The sequence below is a fragment of the Mobula hypostoma genome, chromosome 16 (assembly GCF_963921235.1).
Source record: "Mobula hypostoma chromosome 16, sMobHyp1.1, whole genome shotgun sequence".
Lineage (NCBI taxonomy): Eukaryota > Metazoa > Chordata > Chondrichthyes > Myliobatiformes > Myliobatidae > Mobula > Mobula hypostoma.
This window is the reverse complement of record NC_086112.1, coordinates 60,500,136-60,519,744: the sequence shown is the minus strand read 5'-3', so window position 1 is coordinate 60,519,744 and position 19,609 is coordinate 60,500,136. Positions and strand designations below refer to the sequence as shown.

The 19,609-nt window shown below is 39.0% G+C and overlaps 1 protein-coding gene across 2 annotated transcripts in view; it reads right to left on the bottom strand.

The window, feature by feature from the left end:
- elavl2 (ELAV like neuron-specific RNA binding protein 2) overlaps positions 1 to 19,609 on the bottom strand; it is a 92,460-nt gene that overhangs the window by 59,976 nt on the left and 12,875 nt on the right. Inside the window, exons 2-3 of one of the 2 annotated variants that reach the window (XM_063069214.1) lie at positions 4,812 to 4,902; positions 1,197 to 1,452 (exon numbers count right to left, since the gene is read on the bottom strand). The exons of the other annotated variant lie outside the window; for it this stretch is intronic. Coding sequence (XP_062925284.1) covers positions 1,197 to 1,452; positions 4,812 to 4,883 — 328 coding nt within the window. The 5' untranslated portion in view covers positions 4,884 to 4,902. The remainder of the gene's footprint in view (positions 1 to 1,196; positions 1,453 to 4,811; positions 4,903 to 19,609) is intronic. 2 annotated transcript variants of the gene reach the window in all.

The window sequence follows — 19,609 nt, the reverse complement described above, 5'->3', positions numbered from 1 at the left end:
TCCTTCAGCACCCCATGGACATGCTGATGGTATGTTAACATGCTAGTGCTAGGTTAAAAGCTGACTGCAAACTACCCTGAGCAGTCATAGGTAGATGAATCAGGGTGGAATTGATGGGATTATGAGAGAAGAGGTTGCAGAGAAGTGATTCAAAAGCCCATACAGAATCAATAGTTTGAAATGCCTCCAATATCATGGGACAAAACATAGAATGAATGCACTATAAGTATAAAAACGTTTACTATGTCTCAGCTGCAACCATTTATCCAACTCTGGTTACCGTATTTTTCTGAAAGAGATCAATGCTGTAAGGTAGAAAGGAGATTCAATAGAACGACCAGTGCATTAAGATTCTGAGGAGCAGCACGGCATGTTAGTGTAACTCTACAGTGTCAGCTGCAAGATCGGGACTCAACTCCTACCACGTCTGTAAGTAGTTTGTATTTCCTCCCTGTGACCCCATGGGTTTCCTTCAGGCGTTTCCGGTCTCCTCTCTCATTCCACAGACACAAGGTTAGCGTCAGTGAGCTGAGGACATGCTATGCTGGTGCCAGATGGGTGGTGACACTTACAGGTTGCCTAGCATTATCCTTGCTGATCTGATGCAAGTCAACGCGTTTCACTGTTTGCCTCGATGTACATGTGAAAAATAAAGCTAATCTTTATCTTTAGACAGCCAGCAGTGAGTGAAGACATGGATTTTAAATGCGGGTTTACCACTGTTATTCAAGAAACTGCCACCCTCAGGATTAATTTTTGCACCACTTTAAAGCAGAAATCCTCACGTTGTCATCAGTAAGAGTATGTATGAAGAATCCACTGCATCACAATCAAATGCAAGTTAACAGGAATTTGCATAAAACTAGTCAAAAGTATCCCACTTTGTTGCCGAATTGAATTATAAAATAGCACTCTAAATCAAATCAATAGATTGATCAAAAAGTAAAAGCTGAATATCAAATTAAATTCTGTAGTTTAAAATCATGATGATGAAAACTGCAATTTACAAGTAAAAGCATCACAGATCAAACCCACTGTAGAAACTATATTCTGTCCATAGCATCAAAAGATTAAAATAAAGTTATATCGAAATACCAGTGTTTCACCACTTAAAGTGCTCAAAATGGAGGCTTTACACATTAGTGTCTACAACATTACAAGCAAACAAAGCAGACAATTTTAAAGTGCTAAGATACCTGTTATTTTGTCCCGTACTAGTTTGCAGGATTCTATTTCACCAATGCTGCCAAACAGACTTTTAAGCTCCTCTTGTGTCATGTTTTGAGGCAAGTAGTTGACTATTAAGTTGGTTTTGCTGTCTTCTGGCATGGTGTTACTGTCAACAGGTGATGAGCAGTTGTTTGTACCAGTGTTGGCATTTGAAGGACCATTTGTTGTACTATTACAAGTTGGACCATTGGACAGTTGTGTTTCCATGGCAGCAATTACCTGCTAAAAATAGATAAGTCAACATTATCTTTATGACCTCATTTAAAATACCCAATTTATCAAAGCCCAAAGACCTTTCTGAAATGGCAATACAGCATTTACACTTGAAATACCCTACATACAAGCCTACCCTTGTGATTTAAGATAATGCCAAGACTTTGTAACTTCATTTTGATACATCTAAAAAAAAATTCACCACCATATAAAAGGCAGCTAAAAGATGTATTTAGCAATACAGGGCGGAGTAGCCCTTCCAGCCACTCCGCACTTGTAACCCCCCTACAAACCCTAATGGGATAATTTACAATGACCAATTAATCCACCCGGTATGTCTTTGGACTGTGAATGGAATCCAGCGAACCTGCCAAAAACCACACATTCCAAGGGGAGGACGTACAGAGACTCAGAGAACGGTACTGGAATTGAGTTCAGAACTCCCGAATGCCCTCAGCTGTCATTTAGCTTATCAAAACTTAAATTCTGAATTTCCCTACAATGCATTTATAAATTGGTAAATAGTAAATTAGAAATGAAGGAAGCACATTGTGATTGGTGTGCATGACTAGCTCTCATCTTCGTCTGCAGAATAATAAGACCAAGCGATCAGATCACCTGAACAGGCAAAATTAAACATGAACTCATCCGGTCTGGAGTTGCCATAGTCAGAAATTTTCTTCAGATGGGAAACTCACACTGGTGAGATCAAAAAATTTAAAGGGCAGTTACAGTTAAAAATGTAGACTGGTGCAAATGTAAATGTTGGCGCAAACTTGGAGAAGCAGGATTGCTTCAATATTATAGTTTACATTAATATTCTTCAAGGTATCATTTAGGTAATGCAATGATTAAAATGCAAGATCAACATATACCATTAATAGGTCAAATTATGTCATTATTCTAATGTGTGTCCATTCCGTAGTTTTTAAAAACAAGGGGTAACAATGATATTTAATGAGACAAAGATTATAAAGAAATTCTCTTGGTGGGAAAGCCCAGTAGCATATGCCCAAAACCCCCCACTTCACCTTCCCCCTCCCACCCCAACACACACACATTCCCCCTCAGGAGTATGGACAAAGTCAAAAGATCAATAGGATTTTGCTGAGGATATGAATAGAGTCGAGGTACCAATCAACTATTATCTAACTATTAAATTAACTGGCAGGGTTGGTTTGACCAAGTCCTGGTCTTCATACTTAAGAAATACCACTCAATATCTGATACATTTTAGACAAAGAATACAACTCATCTTCAAAACCTGTGCCATTCCAGCAGCAATAACTTGAATACAAATGCTGAACAAACCATTTCCAAAAATTTTCCCCCAATAACTAAATGGTAAAAGTGAAAGATCTTGATTTACAATACAAAGCAAAGTAGCAAGTTATGTAATTTTAAGATAAATCTTAGAATTTTAAGTTTAACTGTGATTTAGTCTTTCACAGTTTACATTAGAATTTGATTAATTTTTGCAACATAAAGCTGACTTTTTAAAAAATTACCAAATCTAGGTTATGTGAACAGTGAAACTACTAAGAGCATGAACAGTTAAATACATTTCATAAATCTGGATAAATACCAGCTTGATATTCTGTACACACCAGCGATTTACCCATGCTGCAAATATATTCCACAGAATGACTGAACTGATGGCACGGTTATGCAAAACCACAGCTAGATCTATGCCATCTGGTGGTGAAAAACTGCTGTATGGTGCTTCACAAGAAAATAATGGCATCTTTTGATGCCAAATCTTTTTATAGATGAACTTAAAACAGAATGGTATTTCAGATTATATGCATGTTGTTTATTATTTATCAAAACAAAAATCCCACTTGATTACGCCAACTAGCTCAAACTTTAGTCACAGAAGTGAAGCCAAAACCTTTCCATACAAGGTCTGTTAAAATGATAACAGCCTATTGAAAGATCACCTTCACAAGTACTGTTGAATTTTAAAATTACTATCTTCAGCTGACATATTCAATCAATTATATTGCAACTATATGACTCATTAAAGCAACATAATCCGACATTACTTGGTGAGGAAAGATAGATAAGGGCAGCACTTCCAGCAATCTAACACCAGAATCGCACACCATCACCTCTCCTCCCACCTTGACAAAAGGAGGACCTTTCGAAAAATTAAACTCTGCTATTACAATTCCTGCATCACAATACAAACTGCATTTATGGCCCAAGTCGTGGTGACTTTCAAAACAACTATTCCAAATGATAATTCACATATTACAAATTCAGTATATAGAATGGGGAACTTAGACACCCATAGTGCCCTTGGAGGACTGGAATGTTGGGGATGACATTTAATGAGTCCAGATTGACAACTCTCTTACTGTCCATTTCATCCAAGGTCAAATGGCAGATAAAAAACATGAAAAGATGCTCATGTTCAGTTTCAAGATGCTTAGGGGACAAATTCTACACCATCATCGCCAGGAGCATCAATTGGTTTGCATTTACGGAGTTGCATACACAAGAATCGATCTTGGTAAAGGTAATTCCCTTTTACTGAATAAATTCACTAAAACTAAATGTGCCACCTCCAGTCTCTCCTCTACCCTACAAGATGAAGGCTTTGAAAAGAGTACAGAAGCTATTTAGATATAGGAAACATTCCACACAGCATAGTGAAAAAGAATTAGAACTTTAGAAGCTGAAGACAGTCAAAACAGTCAGTAAAAACAAATGCTCAATACTTCCAAAAACAAGGGCCAGCAATGATGACATTTATTACAGTAATTCAGTTTTTGCTTTACAGTTACCAAAACAAGTGAAGATCAGAATCCCACTGAACAGCCATGTTAACCAATGCATGCTAGAAAAGCACCCTTTCTAGCCAAAGAACCATTTTTGGATTAAAAAAATAAATAAATTGCTTACAAAAATTTACATTTTTAAATCACTACAACACCGAACTATATAACAATACCCACAGTTCTGAACGTGGGACATGTAGCAAGTGATTAAGTAATTGGGTTTTAGTGAGAATTTCACTTAAACGCCATTTGCAATTAACAGCTCAAGATAGGAGATTAAAAGCAGTTAAAACGTGCACTGCTACGACAGCACAAATCATAAAACAACAAATCCACTTCAATATTATACAAATTCTAATCAGACCATACCAAAATAGTTACATTGGCTTCACTTAATATACATATGTAGCTATTTTGTAATTAAAGTCTATTGCTGTTCTAAAATGAACTATAAATGTTTCTGAACCAATTACATTTTTGCAAGACCAAAGGACCTTTGACAACCATGTATATTATACTTTTTGGTATGGCCTCAATAATAAAATATCTTAGTCACTACTGAATTTAAAGAAAAGTCCCACAGACCCCAGTCCAAGGCTCTGCAGCCCACGAACCACTTCTAAGCAGAGTAGCCACATCACACAGTCTGACTGCCATGTTAGTTTGGAGTTGCCGTCTGCAATATGGACACAAAAGAGTACCGTATGTTAGATTAACAAGATAATGCAACAATCAGTTTACAATGCCTTATGTATATTCAAAGCATGTCCATGCAGTTTGGGCTCAAGAAAATGAGGCAATTCCAATCTAATCCTCTTTTTAAAAAAAAATTACCCCCATGCATATTAATCGTAAAGAATCAATTATAGGCAAGAGATGTTGATAAAACTGCAGACAGATTCTGCAATTTTTAAAAAAAAAAATCAATAAATTAGAACTAGTATAAATGAAAAGCACAATTTGATTGAAACAACAGATCAATTTGGTGATGCAGAAATGGGCTTAAGAGATTTGATTTCAGAAACCTACAAGATATTTACTCCTAAAATTATAGTTAAGCTGTTCTGGTCCTTTTGTCAATGTCTATAAATAGCATTTTCAGCAGTTATCGCATACAAGACTACATGAACATTCCAGTGAATATTTCCACACACTCAGGAATCCATCCAGCAACTTAAATGGTCAGTCACACAAAGAGGAAAGCATATTATTTACTACCAATAGTTACTTTTGTACCAGACTAACAGCAAACATCAGGGCAAAATGGATCACAAAACAATAAAAGCAGCAAATCAGTCTGTTGGAGTGTAATCTATGCTTTGGAATTACACTGGACAACAAAGATTTTGCTTCCTGAATACTGTTAGGTGTATCTTATGGAATTTGGCCTGCACTATGACACTTCCCTAACAAACACCTTTTTTAAAAATATATAAAATCACATGTTATTTCAAATGTAATTCAAGTCAGAATAACTTTCGCCAAGATTAAGGAATTTTTGTTTGTCCACAATTCAAACAGGTCATCAGTGATAGGCCATTAAAAGAACTGCTAGCAGGACCGGAGAAAATCACATGGTGGCTTTCTCTTGACAACGACAGAGCACCAAACTACGTGTAGCTGGTTGACAACATGCTTCAAGCATACAAAACCATGAAGTGCACAATGTCCCTAAAGATTCATTATCTGCATGCCCAATTAGACGACTTCGCTGCAAATCTTGGCACTGTCAGTGACAAGCATGGTTAAAGGTTTCACCAGGATATTTCGGACATGGAGAAACTGTATTGGGCAACTGGAATCCATCAATCCTGGCTGATTATTGTTGGACACTTAAGCAAAAAGCCTCAGACACTGAATACGAATGAAAATTATCAAAGCATTTTAAGCTTAGTTGAACTATTACAAAGTGTCAGCACCATTATGCAATTAAACACATTATGTTCAATACAAGTTAATTTCTTGTTTCTCCAAATTCCTACATGATACAAGTAGCCTGAAATTATATTTATGTTCAGTTTTACACGGTCTATCATAATAAATTTGAGGAAGTGACACTGCCAAAAAGAAACTTGTCCAGTATTACAGCAGAACATATAGCATTATAGTTAAAATCTGTTTCACCTTAGAACATTAGATTTAACTAAATGACATCTTGATTTCAGTGCAATTCTCAGTATTAACCATTGTTCACTTAGTAATTAAATGATTCATCACAAGCGTGCATGGTGATGCAGCTCAAGCTTCGGAGCACTGATGAACAAATATGACTTCTACATTTGAACAAACTCAATGCCAGGAATTTAACAAGACACCATCTGAAGTTGGAGACTGCTGACTGGTACATCCAGAATATTCACCGTAGTAGAAGCAATAGAAAATAAACATTCTAGTTTAATCACTTCAGGCTGTTCATTATCTCCTTGGAAAACAGACATTTAGAAACTTAGCACAAGGAGTTTCACCATGTCATAATCCAAAATGATTTCATCCGAGGTGGTGACTTGACCTTTCAGACCCAAGTCAGTGAAACAATGACTGACAACATTCACAAGACAAGTGCACAGAGATTAATCTAGCAGCATAGCCAAACTGGTTGGTTCAGAGACACAGTCACACACAGCCACAAAAACAAGTACAGACAAGAAGTTCAGCAACACTACATCTGCACTGAATCAACAACCCATTTTGCATAGGCTATACAGAAATCCCCAAAACCAATATTAATCAAAAGTATTCCACAAACCCACAGTTGTGGAACAGGAGATATGTTTTTTCTGGTCTAAATTGAATCAATGAACAATCTCAATAATCTTTTCTTCGGATGAAGATAGCATGGAGTTTCCATTTACAGAATAATTTCGGTACAACTCAAAAAGAACCTACGTAATTTGTATTGAAACAAGAAAAAAAAAACAGGACTTCTAAACGTCAGAATAACATCAACTCATTTAAAACAAAAAAAAAGGGTATTCATTTGAGCCTCCAAGAAGACCACAACCTTGTTGTGGTTTAGAGGTTTGTGTGCCTCAATGACCGAGAGCTATAATGGCTGCAGTCAAGGCTTTAACGCTTTGGCTCTTGGTAGGGTCACCCATGCCAAACAGATCAAAAGGTAGAGGCCAGACTAAGAGTGGTTCAACTGGTCCTCCAGGTTTGGGGGCTCAGCTCAAGGCCAACAACCCTGACTGGTGGAACAAAACTGTTAAGGAAACAACATGAAGAATCCTTCAACATCTGAGTGCAATGGTATTCCCAAGTCTCCACCTGGGACAATAGTGAAAAGACAGCTACCTACACACTGGAGGAAGCCCTGAACACTGCTAGAGATGGAGGACCTTCATGGCTGCCCTGAACTCCAGCAGTATAACAGGCAATAGATAAATCGATCCATTTGAGGAGTCAAATTTCACATTCACACAGAGCTCAAGTTGAACCTGTTTAAAATTGGATATATCCTTGTGCAGCTAAGAGAAACATAAAATGGAAGACAATGAGGCTTCATGGAGGCTGGAAGCATATCATCTCAGATGCAGTACATTATGCCTTGTAAAATCTTGGATACAATCTTCAATCGTTGCACTAATGTCCTTTTGATATTTGTAAAATTTAGAAGCAGAGATAACTGGATTTATTATAGTCACTATCAAGTATTCTAATTCTACAGTACAATTCTAATTATGCTAACATCCATTAAGATCTGTAGCTGAACAGTGACCAATCATAAGCAGTAAGTTTGGGTTTCTGCTGCACAAGTGTGAGATAGTAACCACTTCAGCAAGAGATTCCAAATATTCCAAGATATCAACCAGCACAAAATCCTTTCATCCAAAATAAGTGCCATTATTGACTGGAAACAAAAGAGTTGAGCCACTGACCACAATCAAGAGCAGATCAGAGGTTGAGAATGATGTAGTCAAGTACATGCTCGAATACTTCTCATTTTCCTGCAGTATGCAACCCTCACATTGCAACTAGCTTGCTTGTTGCTCAATCCACCTTAAATTTAATTGCTCCCTGGACTGCCAACGCATCATGGCCGCATTGTCGCTATGAGCAGAAACTTGTCAAGGCTTCTTCAACAACACTTTCCAAAGCAGGTCACCTCCATTCCTAGAAAAAGGGCAGCAGTCATGTGTGACCTCTACCATCTAAAGTGGCCTTTCCTCAACCTTTTTGCCCTGGAGAAACCCTTGAAACAATTTTTAGGTCTCAGGGAACACCCGCCTAAAATTATTTTATTAAGAACTCATGGTACATTGGCATGATTAGTAAGTTGCAGATATAATCCATTAATAATTATCAATTGTTTTAAGTTGAGAATGAACTTTTAGCCAATCTTTCTCGGAAAAAAATGATAGTTAAGCTTAGCTTACCTTCGTTGAAATTACTCTTTCAATTTTAAAAACTCGAAGGCAAACATAATAAATTCCTCCTTCCTGGGTCAAAGTTGAGATAAGCACACACGGTTTTCACCTTCAACTGAAATGACAACTTCTATCCTTGGCTCTTAATGCTTGTTAAACAAGAAAAAGCTTTCTCACACTAGCAAGTTGAAAACTGCAGCAAAATGTTCATTGCGTTCCTATCAATGGCATGCTCTTCTTTCACAGAAATCCAGAACTTGTCCAAAGGCAGGTTAATAAACCCCATCTTGAGTGAATCTCAAAGTTCTTCCTCTTCTCTCAAAGAGAAGTTCTCGAGCTGAGCAGATGATTCAGAGAAAGCGTCCCTCATCCAGTCATACATTTCTGTCAAAAGGGAGGAAAACTCTTCAATTCTGTTCTGCAGTTCTTCCAAGGTAGTTTTCAATAAGACTGGAGACTTTCTCATAGCCTTCCTCACTCTCAAGCCCAAGCAGCAGTGAAAACATTAAGAATTCCTTTTGCAGCATTACTTTTCCAAAGATTCAGTTTCCTTTTATATCTAAGAGTCTTGTCACTTGAAGTCAAAACATTTTCTCCAGGGACTTTCAGACTTGTTCAGCTGGTTCGTATGATGAAAAAGTAGGCTAGTTTCTGCAGCCATTCTTCACCTTCAAAGCACTTAACAAAACCCGGCCTACTATTTCTTAAAAGTACTCCTTCAATTCACCATTTTGCTCAAACACCAGGTTGAGAACTCTTCCTCTGTTAAGCCCAGATTTCTGTACATAGGAAATCAGTGCGCTCTTTGTCCAAGGTTTTCAGTTTGTTGTTGTTGTTTTCCCCCCCCCAAACATTGTCAAGTGAACTGATCAAGTTATTTAGTTGCTTTCTTCTTGAAACCTTTTACTGACTATTTTCAAAAGCTTTAATCTGTTTGTTTTGAGATTCCAATAGTCATTTAAAATAATCAGCACCTTTATGTGTTGTATGGCTGTGGTTTGTAGTTAAGTGGTTTTTTCCCCCAATTTTGCTGGAGCCATTGCTACATTTGTAAGTAGTTTGCCACGGACTAGGCACAATGGAATAGGACAGCTTGGATCAGCAAACCATGTAAAACCCATTGATAGGTAGCTTTTATTGTAAAATCGGACTTTTTTTTGTACCCGTTGTTGTACTAGTGCAGTGAAATCACTCAGAAGATTGTAATTCATCTTTAACCTTATCAGAATTGTCTATAGGCCTAGGCCTGGAATCCTCCCCTTCTATCTCACACCTGGTCTTCCAAAAAAAAAAAAAAAAAAATCACCACACTGGACCATCTTTAGAATGAAATTTCCCTCCAATTTTCTACTACACTGGTAGTTTGTTTCCGCAAGTCCATCTGCGGCTCGTCAGGGGAAGTTGGGAGAGGCTGACGTCGCAGCCCAAGTTGGGCAAGTCCATTCAATTCTCGGAAAATGCACTTGGCGCTCATCCTATTATCCTCCCCTCCGTGCAATGCAGCGCTCGACAATTATCAATGGCCTCCCCCATCTTGCGTCAAAAACTGAGAATAAGTACTGCCCTACCGCGCAGCGCCATACTCGGCTGCTCAGTCACTGCCCACAATAGTGAGCTCAGAGCTAGCATCGTGCGTGGTGCAAAGTTTAAAAAAAAATTTTAAATCACAATCTCTTGCAGAACCCCTCGTGACCCCTCACAGAACCCAAGTCGAGAAACCCTGATCTAAGGATCACCCCTATCTTCACCAGCTTGTGATATAAGAGGCTCATGGACTCCTGTGAATTGGGCAGCTACTTATCTGGGAGAACTCTTAAAAGAACAAAAACAAATCGAGAAACTAGCCAGGATTCCCTTCATTTATTGGAGACATTATGCTGCTTAATTGGGACAGGAGACTTGTCGAACAGTTTCTAACTAGCACCAGTTACATGAACTTGTGCGGCTGTTAGACATTACATCATGCTTTCAGATGTCAGAAACGGCCAGAGGTGAAAACGAAATGATTTTACTACTTAGACAATTTAGGGACTATAAAGGCATCAACAATCATCTTGGATGTTACAATGAAAATAAAAATCTGGAGGATGCAATCATCAAAAGCATTGTATAAAGATAGTACATTATGTGTACTAGGTGTCAGCTCTAATTTTGTTCATTTTCCTTCAATGAAAACACAGCAACATATTGGTTGTCCATCATAGTCAGCGACAATGGTGAAATCTGTGCGGGAGAGATTATTAACGTGGAAAAGCTGCTGCACTGAGACAGTTTCACTCTCTCCACCTCAGAAATCTAGATCCAGTTGTACGAGTAGTCATCACAAACTGGGATCTTCCTTGGTTGCAGTGGATAACTATGACTTCTTCCATGCCTTGTGCTCTTCACTCTCCATAAAACATTACAAAGCCACCTCCTTATCCATTTGATCTCATTGTCAATCTCATCTGCCCAGTCTGCCAGAGCTGACTTCACATACAAAGAAAACATGTCCCTATTTCACCACCCACCTGCGGTTTAGCGCACTTGTCAAAGCGGTGTACATTTTCCCCCACCATCTGAACGTAGAGCGTTCCTATGAAACGGTTCGTAAGCCGGAATATCGTAAAGCGAAGCAATTAACATTTATTTACATGGGAAAAATTTGTGAGCGTATGCAGACCCAAAAATAACATACTAAATCATGCCAAATAACACACAAAACCTAAAATAACAGTAACATATAGTAAAAGCAGGAATGATATGATGAATACACAGCCTATATAAAGTAGAAATACTTTTCCACAATCATTGCCTGCACTGTTCTCCATAGCAAAAATCTCACGCAAGCGCCGTCGGCAGCAAGTGCTCTCTAGTAACCTTTAAGCTATGAAGCTGCCAAATCATACCAAATAACACGTAAAAATACACAGCTGATATAAAGTAGAAATAATATGTACAGTGCAGTATCACTTACCGGAATTGGGACAGCGCCAAGCACACTGGTGGTGTGTTAGGCTGATTCGGAGGTTGGGGTGGTGCAGTGGTCCCCACCCTCTGGGTGGCGAACCGATACCGATCCGCAATCGTCTCTGATCTGGGTCGACATTTACGTGCCGGGCGGCACCTAATTAATTAGCTTGTTTATTTCGGCTTTTTTTCCTTAGAAGATGTGCTGGGTGCCTCCCGGATACCACTGCATTCTCCGCGGATCGGTATCTGTCTGCGGCCCGGGGTTTGGGCTGGTGGGACACTGAGGTGTCATCTCGTCGTCTGTTTCCATGAGGGCAGGCAGGTCAACTTCTTCTATGTCTGCCTGCCTCGATGTCAAAGGTCGAGGTTCATCGTCTGATGTGGAAGGCTTGCTTGACTGCTTAGCCTCGCGCATTTTTAGATCATACAGTTCTTTGTAAGCACTCAAACCATCCTGCAAATATGCCCTAAACTGACGTACCTTTTCAAAATTAAAGTCGTACTTTATCATTGCAGTGAAAATCTCATGTAGTTGCCTCACATTCAGTTCCTGGACAACTTCACTTTCGCTACTGCATTCGGCTTTGATTGTTATCTATTCCTCTTGCAATTGCCTCAGCTCTTCATCCATCAGTTCTTGGTCACAAGATGCCAAAACCTCTTCAACATCATCTTCGTCAACTTTCACAAGCCAAACTCACTTTGTCCTTACTTCGCAAACACGAGGAATTCTGCAGATGCTGGAAATTCAAGCAACACACAAAGTTGCTGGTGAACGCAGCAGGTCAGGCAGCATCTCTAGGAAGAGGTCCTGACGAAGGGTCTCGGCCTGAAACGTCTACTGTACCTCTTCCTAGAGATGCTGCCTGACCTGCTGCATTCACCAGCAACTTTGATGTGTGTTGCTTGTCCTTACTTCGTTCACCACGATCGAAACGCTTAATTATGTCTAGTTTTATGCCAAGTGTAACACCCTTACGAGCTCTTTCAGGCTTTTCTAATACCTTAGAACTCATCTTGCTAACGGCTGCTCACAGGCACGTGTTTAAGCAATGCCGGCTAGAATGCAGTTCTGAATCCGGGGGAGAGTGGCTGCTCGGGGCGCGCTGCCTTTTTTTTCGCAACAGTGAAAATACCTTCTGTTAGCGAAAACAGGAAACTAATGTAAGTCTTTCGTAACATTGAGGTTTCATAAAGCAAACATTCGAAAAGCGGGGGACACCTATACCAGGGTATGATCACTGCCAAAAGCAAACAGCTCACTGAAGCAACAGCTGAGAGCCAAGTGTCTGGTGGGGACCAAAAGGAGGAAAGGTACGTCACATCCAGAGTTTCTCCGGTTAGCAGACAATTTCCCTCCACGCCTCTCTGACGTAGTGGGGAACTGAACACAAGGCAAGTTACAGCACTGGTTTGCCACTGCCTTCTGCTGGGTGAGTTTCCAAAGAGATCACCAGCTCATAACCCAGCATGATGGAAAGCGTGCAGGGGAGCCGGCTAGATTTGAACTTGGGACCTTTCGCCCCGAAGTCGGACACTGATGCCACTATGCCACCAGCCAGGTCGGTGGGGACAAGGGTGAGTAAAAGGTCCCGGAAAGGACACAACAAACCCCTACAAAGGTGCTACCCCTCCCTAGACACCCAATAAATGGCAGTGTACACCGGATGAATTCCTCCATCAATTACTATTAGGAACAGTTTTATAGTACAGTAGTAGCATTGGTAGTCTTCTAAATTGTTATGCATTCTTTTTAAATACACAATTTGCTATTCAGTTAGGAGCAGCCCAACTGTGTCCTAATGAACCAGAATCCACTGTATATAGATTCTTGATCAGAAACCCTGAAACCTCTAAACAGCAATGGGGAATAATTGCCACAACTGTTGAAATGTTGAGCTGCCACTTTGAAAGACTACTATGGATGGGTAATAACTGCTGCTCCAGACAGTGAGAGATTAATCCAATGCAAGAAAGAAATAAACTTCAAGGGTGAAGCAGAGGAAATTAAGTGGTAGAGTGTTTTAAAAATACTATTGCTTCAAAATAAACAATGCTTCACACAAACGTAATCATCCCTTTTGAATGTTCGTGAGATCACTGCTGCAAAGTAAACTAGACTGACAGTTCATTGATACATTACTATTTTTGACATTAAGTACACTTGAACTAGACCCAAATATGAAACATGCTTAATTCAGTTCTGACTTATGGTGCACAAGAGACAGGGGCTAGTTCATCTGCTAGCCACCCTACATCAGAAGATTCCTCCATCTTTACATACAAACCAGCATCAAAATCCACTGAATTTCGTCATTTTTTAATGTGGATTGAAAACCTCTTGCTAATGCAGATGAAAAGAATGCATGATGTAGACGATCTTCCAACAATGGAAAATTGCATTTGATGAGCAAAATTGGATTTCCAAGTGCACACTAATGCATCTGTTTGTAGTGAGCCCAAAATCCAGACTACATCTATACAAAATAAACCAGTCTGAATGTAAGCAACCACCTTTGTCTAATATAGAAAATGATACAATTTTCTTTTTAAAAGCAGTAAATATCTACATAAAATTGAAAGCAACCTGAAACACTGCATGGTTGTTATAAATAAAACAGCTGATCCAAATAGTCTAAAGTACAAGCAATCTAAAATTCAGTCACAAATAATGATGTACTTGTATCTCAATGATTTATACCATAAAAATAATGTTCCCTCAGCAAAACAGTTCTGCTTTGTACCAGATGCAAGACACTACAAAATTCAAAAGGAATGATTTAAATGGCGAGAGCAGCAAAGAAAACCCCTGACTAGATTTAGTAAGTATTTGATTAAGTAACCAAAGAGCCCTAACCTACAAGGCTATGGGCTAAGAGGTGGGAAATGAGTGATCTTAAATTTTTGCCTGGCAGGTCAATGTGCCAAAAGATCTCCGATGCTATAAAATTCCTCTAACTCCATTAAGAATGGAAGGTACAACAGAAATGAAAGTACAAACAAATCAAATAATTCGATTTCAACATAAAAATATGCTGTAAACTCAAATTGTTCCTCTAACAGTTTAGGATACTCAGTACAAAAGTCAGCTTGGTTTAAATTTTCAACTATGTTCTTGATCACACACTGGTAAAATTAATCCTGCATTTAAATTCAAGGGCTTGTGCATCTCAATAGCTGTTTCAGTGATGAACATAATGTAGAACCGCCCAAAGAAATGGGGTGGGGGGGGGTTACCAATATATTCCTAGTTTGTGATCAATGGCTTCCCTTTGAGACTGCACCAGTGCTGGGCCCAGTTTTCAGGTGTCTTCAAGTTGAACCTCCAAGACTGGGAGATTGAAGGCAAAACAGGCTGGTAAATAAATTGAACACACAGTGGTTGGATCCCCTGTACCAGGCCAACACCTGAAAATCTATCCACTGTAGGGAAAACCTAGCCATGAACATGGCTGAAGTGAGTGGATATTGACAGCTTGTTTCAGGAACGTAACTGAATTTTACACAAAAAAATTCCAAAGCTGTACTGTATAAAGGATGCCATTATTCCTTGTCCAATAAGAAAAACACATTGCCTCAGGTTTGACAACCAAAGTTGCCCAATTTTCCAGAAACAACTGTGCAGCATTAAGCAAGGCAAGTGACTAATTCCAAATTCAAATTCCCCCAAAATACGAACAGACTAATTTATCATGTTAGACATTTTGCTTTTATACCTCTTTTGATAGCTTTCATCTAGAAAAGCTAGAATCCAATTTTGCACAATAAAACTGAGGTCCAAGTCCAGCTTTAGTTTTCCCACACCAGTGGAAGGAAGCTTTACGGTTGTAAACCACAAGTGGAAACAATCACCAAGGTCAGCCTCTTGAAGCCAAGGGGAGCAACGTAGATCCTTGATAAAGTGGCTGGGACATCAAGATTCAATTTACTCTCAAATGATCCAAGAGAACATGTTAGGACAATTCTAGCCACCAGATGAACCAAGCATACATCAGTTTAAATTATACCCCCACCCCAAAATGCAATTTTTCAAAGCAAAGATTCTAATCCCAGAAATTGCAATTTAGATGTTACACTTAACACAAGTCCCATTCTACCTTTCATGAAGGGAGCTCAACAATTTTCCATCCCAACCTGCCGACTCTTTCATACTAACATTGCAGCAATTTGCACACAACCTTACAAAGGAATGCTTGTTAAAATGTGAAGCAGTTGCAGCCCAATGTGCAGTCAATCACCCCACCTGGAATTCTGGGGGTAGAATATAAAAGCAAGTCTTGGTTTACAACTTCACTCAAACAAAAATGGAAGAACTTCTGAAGAGAGCCCCATTAGATGGGCCAAAGTGGTCTTCTAGTTGATCTGTAATATGTAGACTGATATAAATTCAGTAACCATCACGTTTGAATTACCCAAGGTAAAATTCTTCTCAATAAATAATTCTAGCTTGGCACAACCTCAGCAAATAAGTATTGAGATAATACATGCAGTGCCTATTATTAATCTTAGTCAGAAATAAAGCAGTCACATCTGAATTCTTAATTAGCATCTAATCTAGAAACATTTCCATAGAAATGTAGAAATATTACAGATAGATTCACCAAAAGTTGTTTACATAAGCCAAAACCATATATGAACAGGGTCTCTTATAGAGAAGTTCTCTCTCCCCCATGGAGAGAAATAACAGTAAAGGTCACAACAGATCCTGGACAATCCACTGTTAGCACTTAGTCAGCTCTACAAACCTGCATCTATGCTTCTTTATCATTCACTCTCTATTTACTATTCATGGTTCTATGCACTTTGTTCTAAAATTGCACTATAAAGTATTACTGTTCTAATTTTACCAAACAAGCTAGTTTTTCTTTCCAGATTTACAACAAATGCATAACCATATCACTTTTGGTGTCTTGTAATGTTTATTAACTAGCTCATTGCATCAGTTAAAAATCGTAAAGATTTCTTCCCCCAGGCAGATAATTTAAGAAACCATTCTAGTTAGCCTTTCACCCCCTCTGTAAATACCAGCTTCCCCAAGGATTATCACCTTGTCATGGTGGAGAGCCTTGAGAGCTCTTGAGGAACCAGGAGGGATGCTCTCTGGAGATTTAACCTTCTGGTGCTTACCTCCTGCCAGGGTCACCAATGGCAGAAAGGTCAAGAGGGAAACTCCAGACAGAGCGATCCAAAAAAGACATCAATGGTGGAGCTGGTAGAGGTTGATGACATATCACAATGGCAGTGAAGGCAGAGGAAGGCTATAGTGAAGGGTCCCCTGTCGTCTTGCATTCCATCTCACTGGAGCTTCGATCTGTCAAAGATGGTATGGTGGCTGTCCATGCACCAACCACCCAACATTAAATAAAGTCACATACAGGCATTCTCCGCCAAGAGAATCCACCGTAACATCCCAGATGAAGTCTCTTGGCGGTCAGTAAGTGGCAAACGGGGCAGGACGTGCGGTCTGGAAATCCCTCAGAATACGAATCCTAGATTAGGCTCCTCACCCACCAACATACAACTCCTTAGGAGAGCATCACACTCGACTAGAGTGATCACACTACTACTAATAATACGAGTAAACATTTTAAACCCACTTTTTAATAATGCTATTTAGCTTGTAAACATGGTGGTGTTTTTATATATATATATTTCTACACATACAATTCTTCGCAACTGCTGAGTGTTTTTGTTGCATGTAGCACCAACACAGCACGGCAAACTCCAAATACACATGAATGTATTTGGCAAATAAGATTAACCCTTGATCTCAAAACCAAATTTCAGACACTGGAAATACTCAGGTGACTAGTAGCATCTACTGAGAGAAACAGCCAACATTTCGAATTGAAGAATTTATAAAAGGTCATCCACTGAATATCAATTGTTTCTCTCTACAGACACTGCCAAATCTACTGAGCATGTCCAATATTTTGTCTTTTATTTAGCAAGAGTATGAATGTGAATAGCAATGAGAAGTTAGAGTAAAGGCCAACAACAACCCACCAAAAGTCCCGTTTTAACCATTTCATGTAGGATGTCAAAGAATCTGTGCAGGAAAAGTACCTCATTCAAACGTTCCTACATTCAAAAGCAATTTTAGACAACTGATCAATTTGCACCAAGATTATGCTTAGAGAAAGGGGCAATATGCAAAACTCACACGTTACAAATGGTCAGATGCTCAAGTTAACATCCTACAACAATTTGAGTTAAAGTAGTTATTAAAATAGCAAAATATTCAAATCAATATGCTGAAAGACCCCTTAACAAGGTGCTTATTAAGCTGCTGGGAAACACTGCAATCCCTTATTATACTTTGCAACATGGACAGCAAGGATTGAATGATACCAACGGAATATACCAATGCTTAGCTCTGTTGAGAAAGGTGGGAGCATTTTAATGCAGGATATTTTAAATACACTTTCGCCAGCTGGAAATCAACATTGCAAGGCCAAGACACTTGAGAAGTTTAAACTAGAATTATAGACATTTGTGATAATACCCGACAAAAGAAATGAAATAGATTACATGGCTCAATTCTGAACATCCAACAATTGCTGTTTTGCTTAATTCGCTGTAAAAACAGCCATTACATTATATTCTGGAGAACAGAATTAATTTAAAAAATGCACACGAGTCCTGGCAACTGGTCAAAACAATCCCCCCCCCTTTAAAATATACAATGGTATCTTGATGGATTACATAGCAAATTATTTTATAAACCAGCTTGCGACATCTTCTACCATGAAGCTATTTGCTTCCAGTTAAGTTACACATGCCTAACACGATTTTTGCTACAGCTTCAAGAGGAAAAGAAAGATAAAACGCGCAAATTTCTACACAAGAACCGTGGAAAGCATTCAAACTGGTCGCATCACCATCTGGTATGGGGAGGGAGGGACCTCTGCATAGAATCAAACAAGCTGCAGAGGGTTATAAACTCAGCCATGAGTACTAGCCTCCCTAGAATCAAGGGCATCTTCAAGAGGCAAGACCTCAAAAAGGTGGCAACCATCATTAAGGACCCCAATACACAGGACATGTCTTTTTCCTCACTGTTACCATTAAGGAGGTACAAGAGCCTGAAGACACTCAATTTTTGATTAAAATACCCACACACATTTATACAGGCAAATTTCGTATTCTAATTTATAATATTTCATGCATCCCACTGTTCTGCTGCCACTAAACAAATTTTGACATGTCCATGATAATGAACCCACTTCTTAAAGCGCCAAAACTGGCGTTAGCTAGTTGTAATTTACTTACCTAACAGTAGCCATCAGAAACTTCAGAGATATATCAAAGGAGGGGAAAAGAAGCTAGCCTATGTATCTTCAATCATTTAAGCATTTGATTGTTCTGAACTCAGAATGAAGTTTTTCATTCTAGGTACAAAAAGTACAGTAAATTTTCAAATCCCTTTCCAGAAAAGTCTGCAAGCTCCATGACAATGTATAATATTATTCAAAACATTCACCTTGATTGCTCAGTTAGAAAAAAAAATGAGGCAGACTGATTAGACAAAAAAGTTCTGGATTACTAAAATGTACAGCACAGGAGCAGGCCTGCCAATTTAATTAATATGGTTTAATTTAACCATTAAATTAGTAATCAATTAGCTAACTAAACTAATCCCCTCTGCCCACATCCTTCCATTTTCCTCACATTCATGTGCCTCTAATATACCTGCCTCTACCACCACCCCAGGCATCCACTACCCTGTAAATAAAAACACTTGTAAACTTGTCCCTACTCTCTGAAATTATGCACTCACATGTCCTCAGGTAGCAGGTATTTCAACCCTGGGAAAAAGATATCGCCCATCTATGCCTTTCATAATCTAACAAGCCTCTATCAGATCTACCCTCAGCCTCTGACACATCAGAGGAAACAACCCAAGTTTGCCCACCCTTGGGCAACATGTGCTCTAATGCATCGTGGTAAACCTCTTCTACACCCTCCCTAAAGCCTCAACATCTTTCCTATAGTGGGGTGACCAGAACTGTATGCAATACTTCAGACATGAGGAATTCTGCAGATGCTGGAAATTCAAGCAAC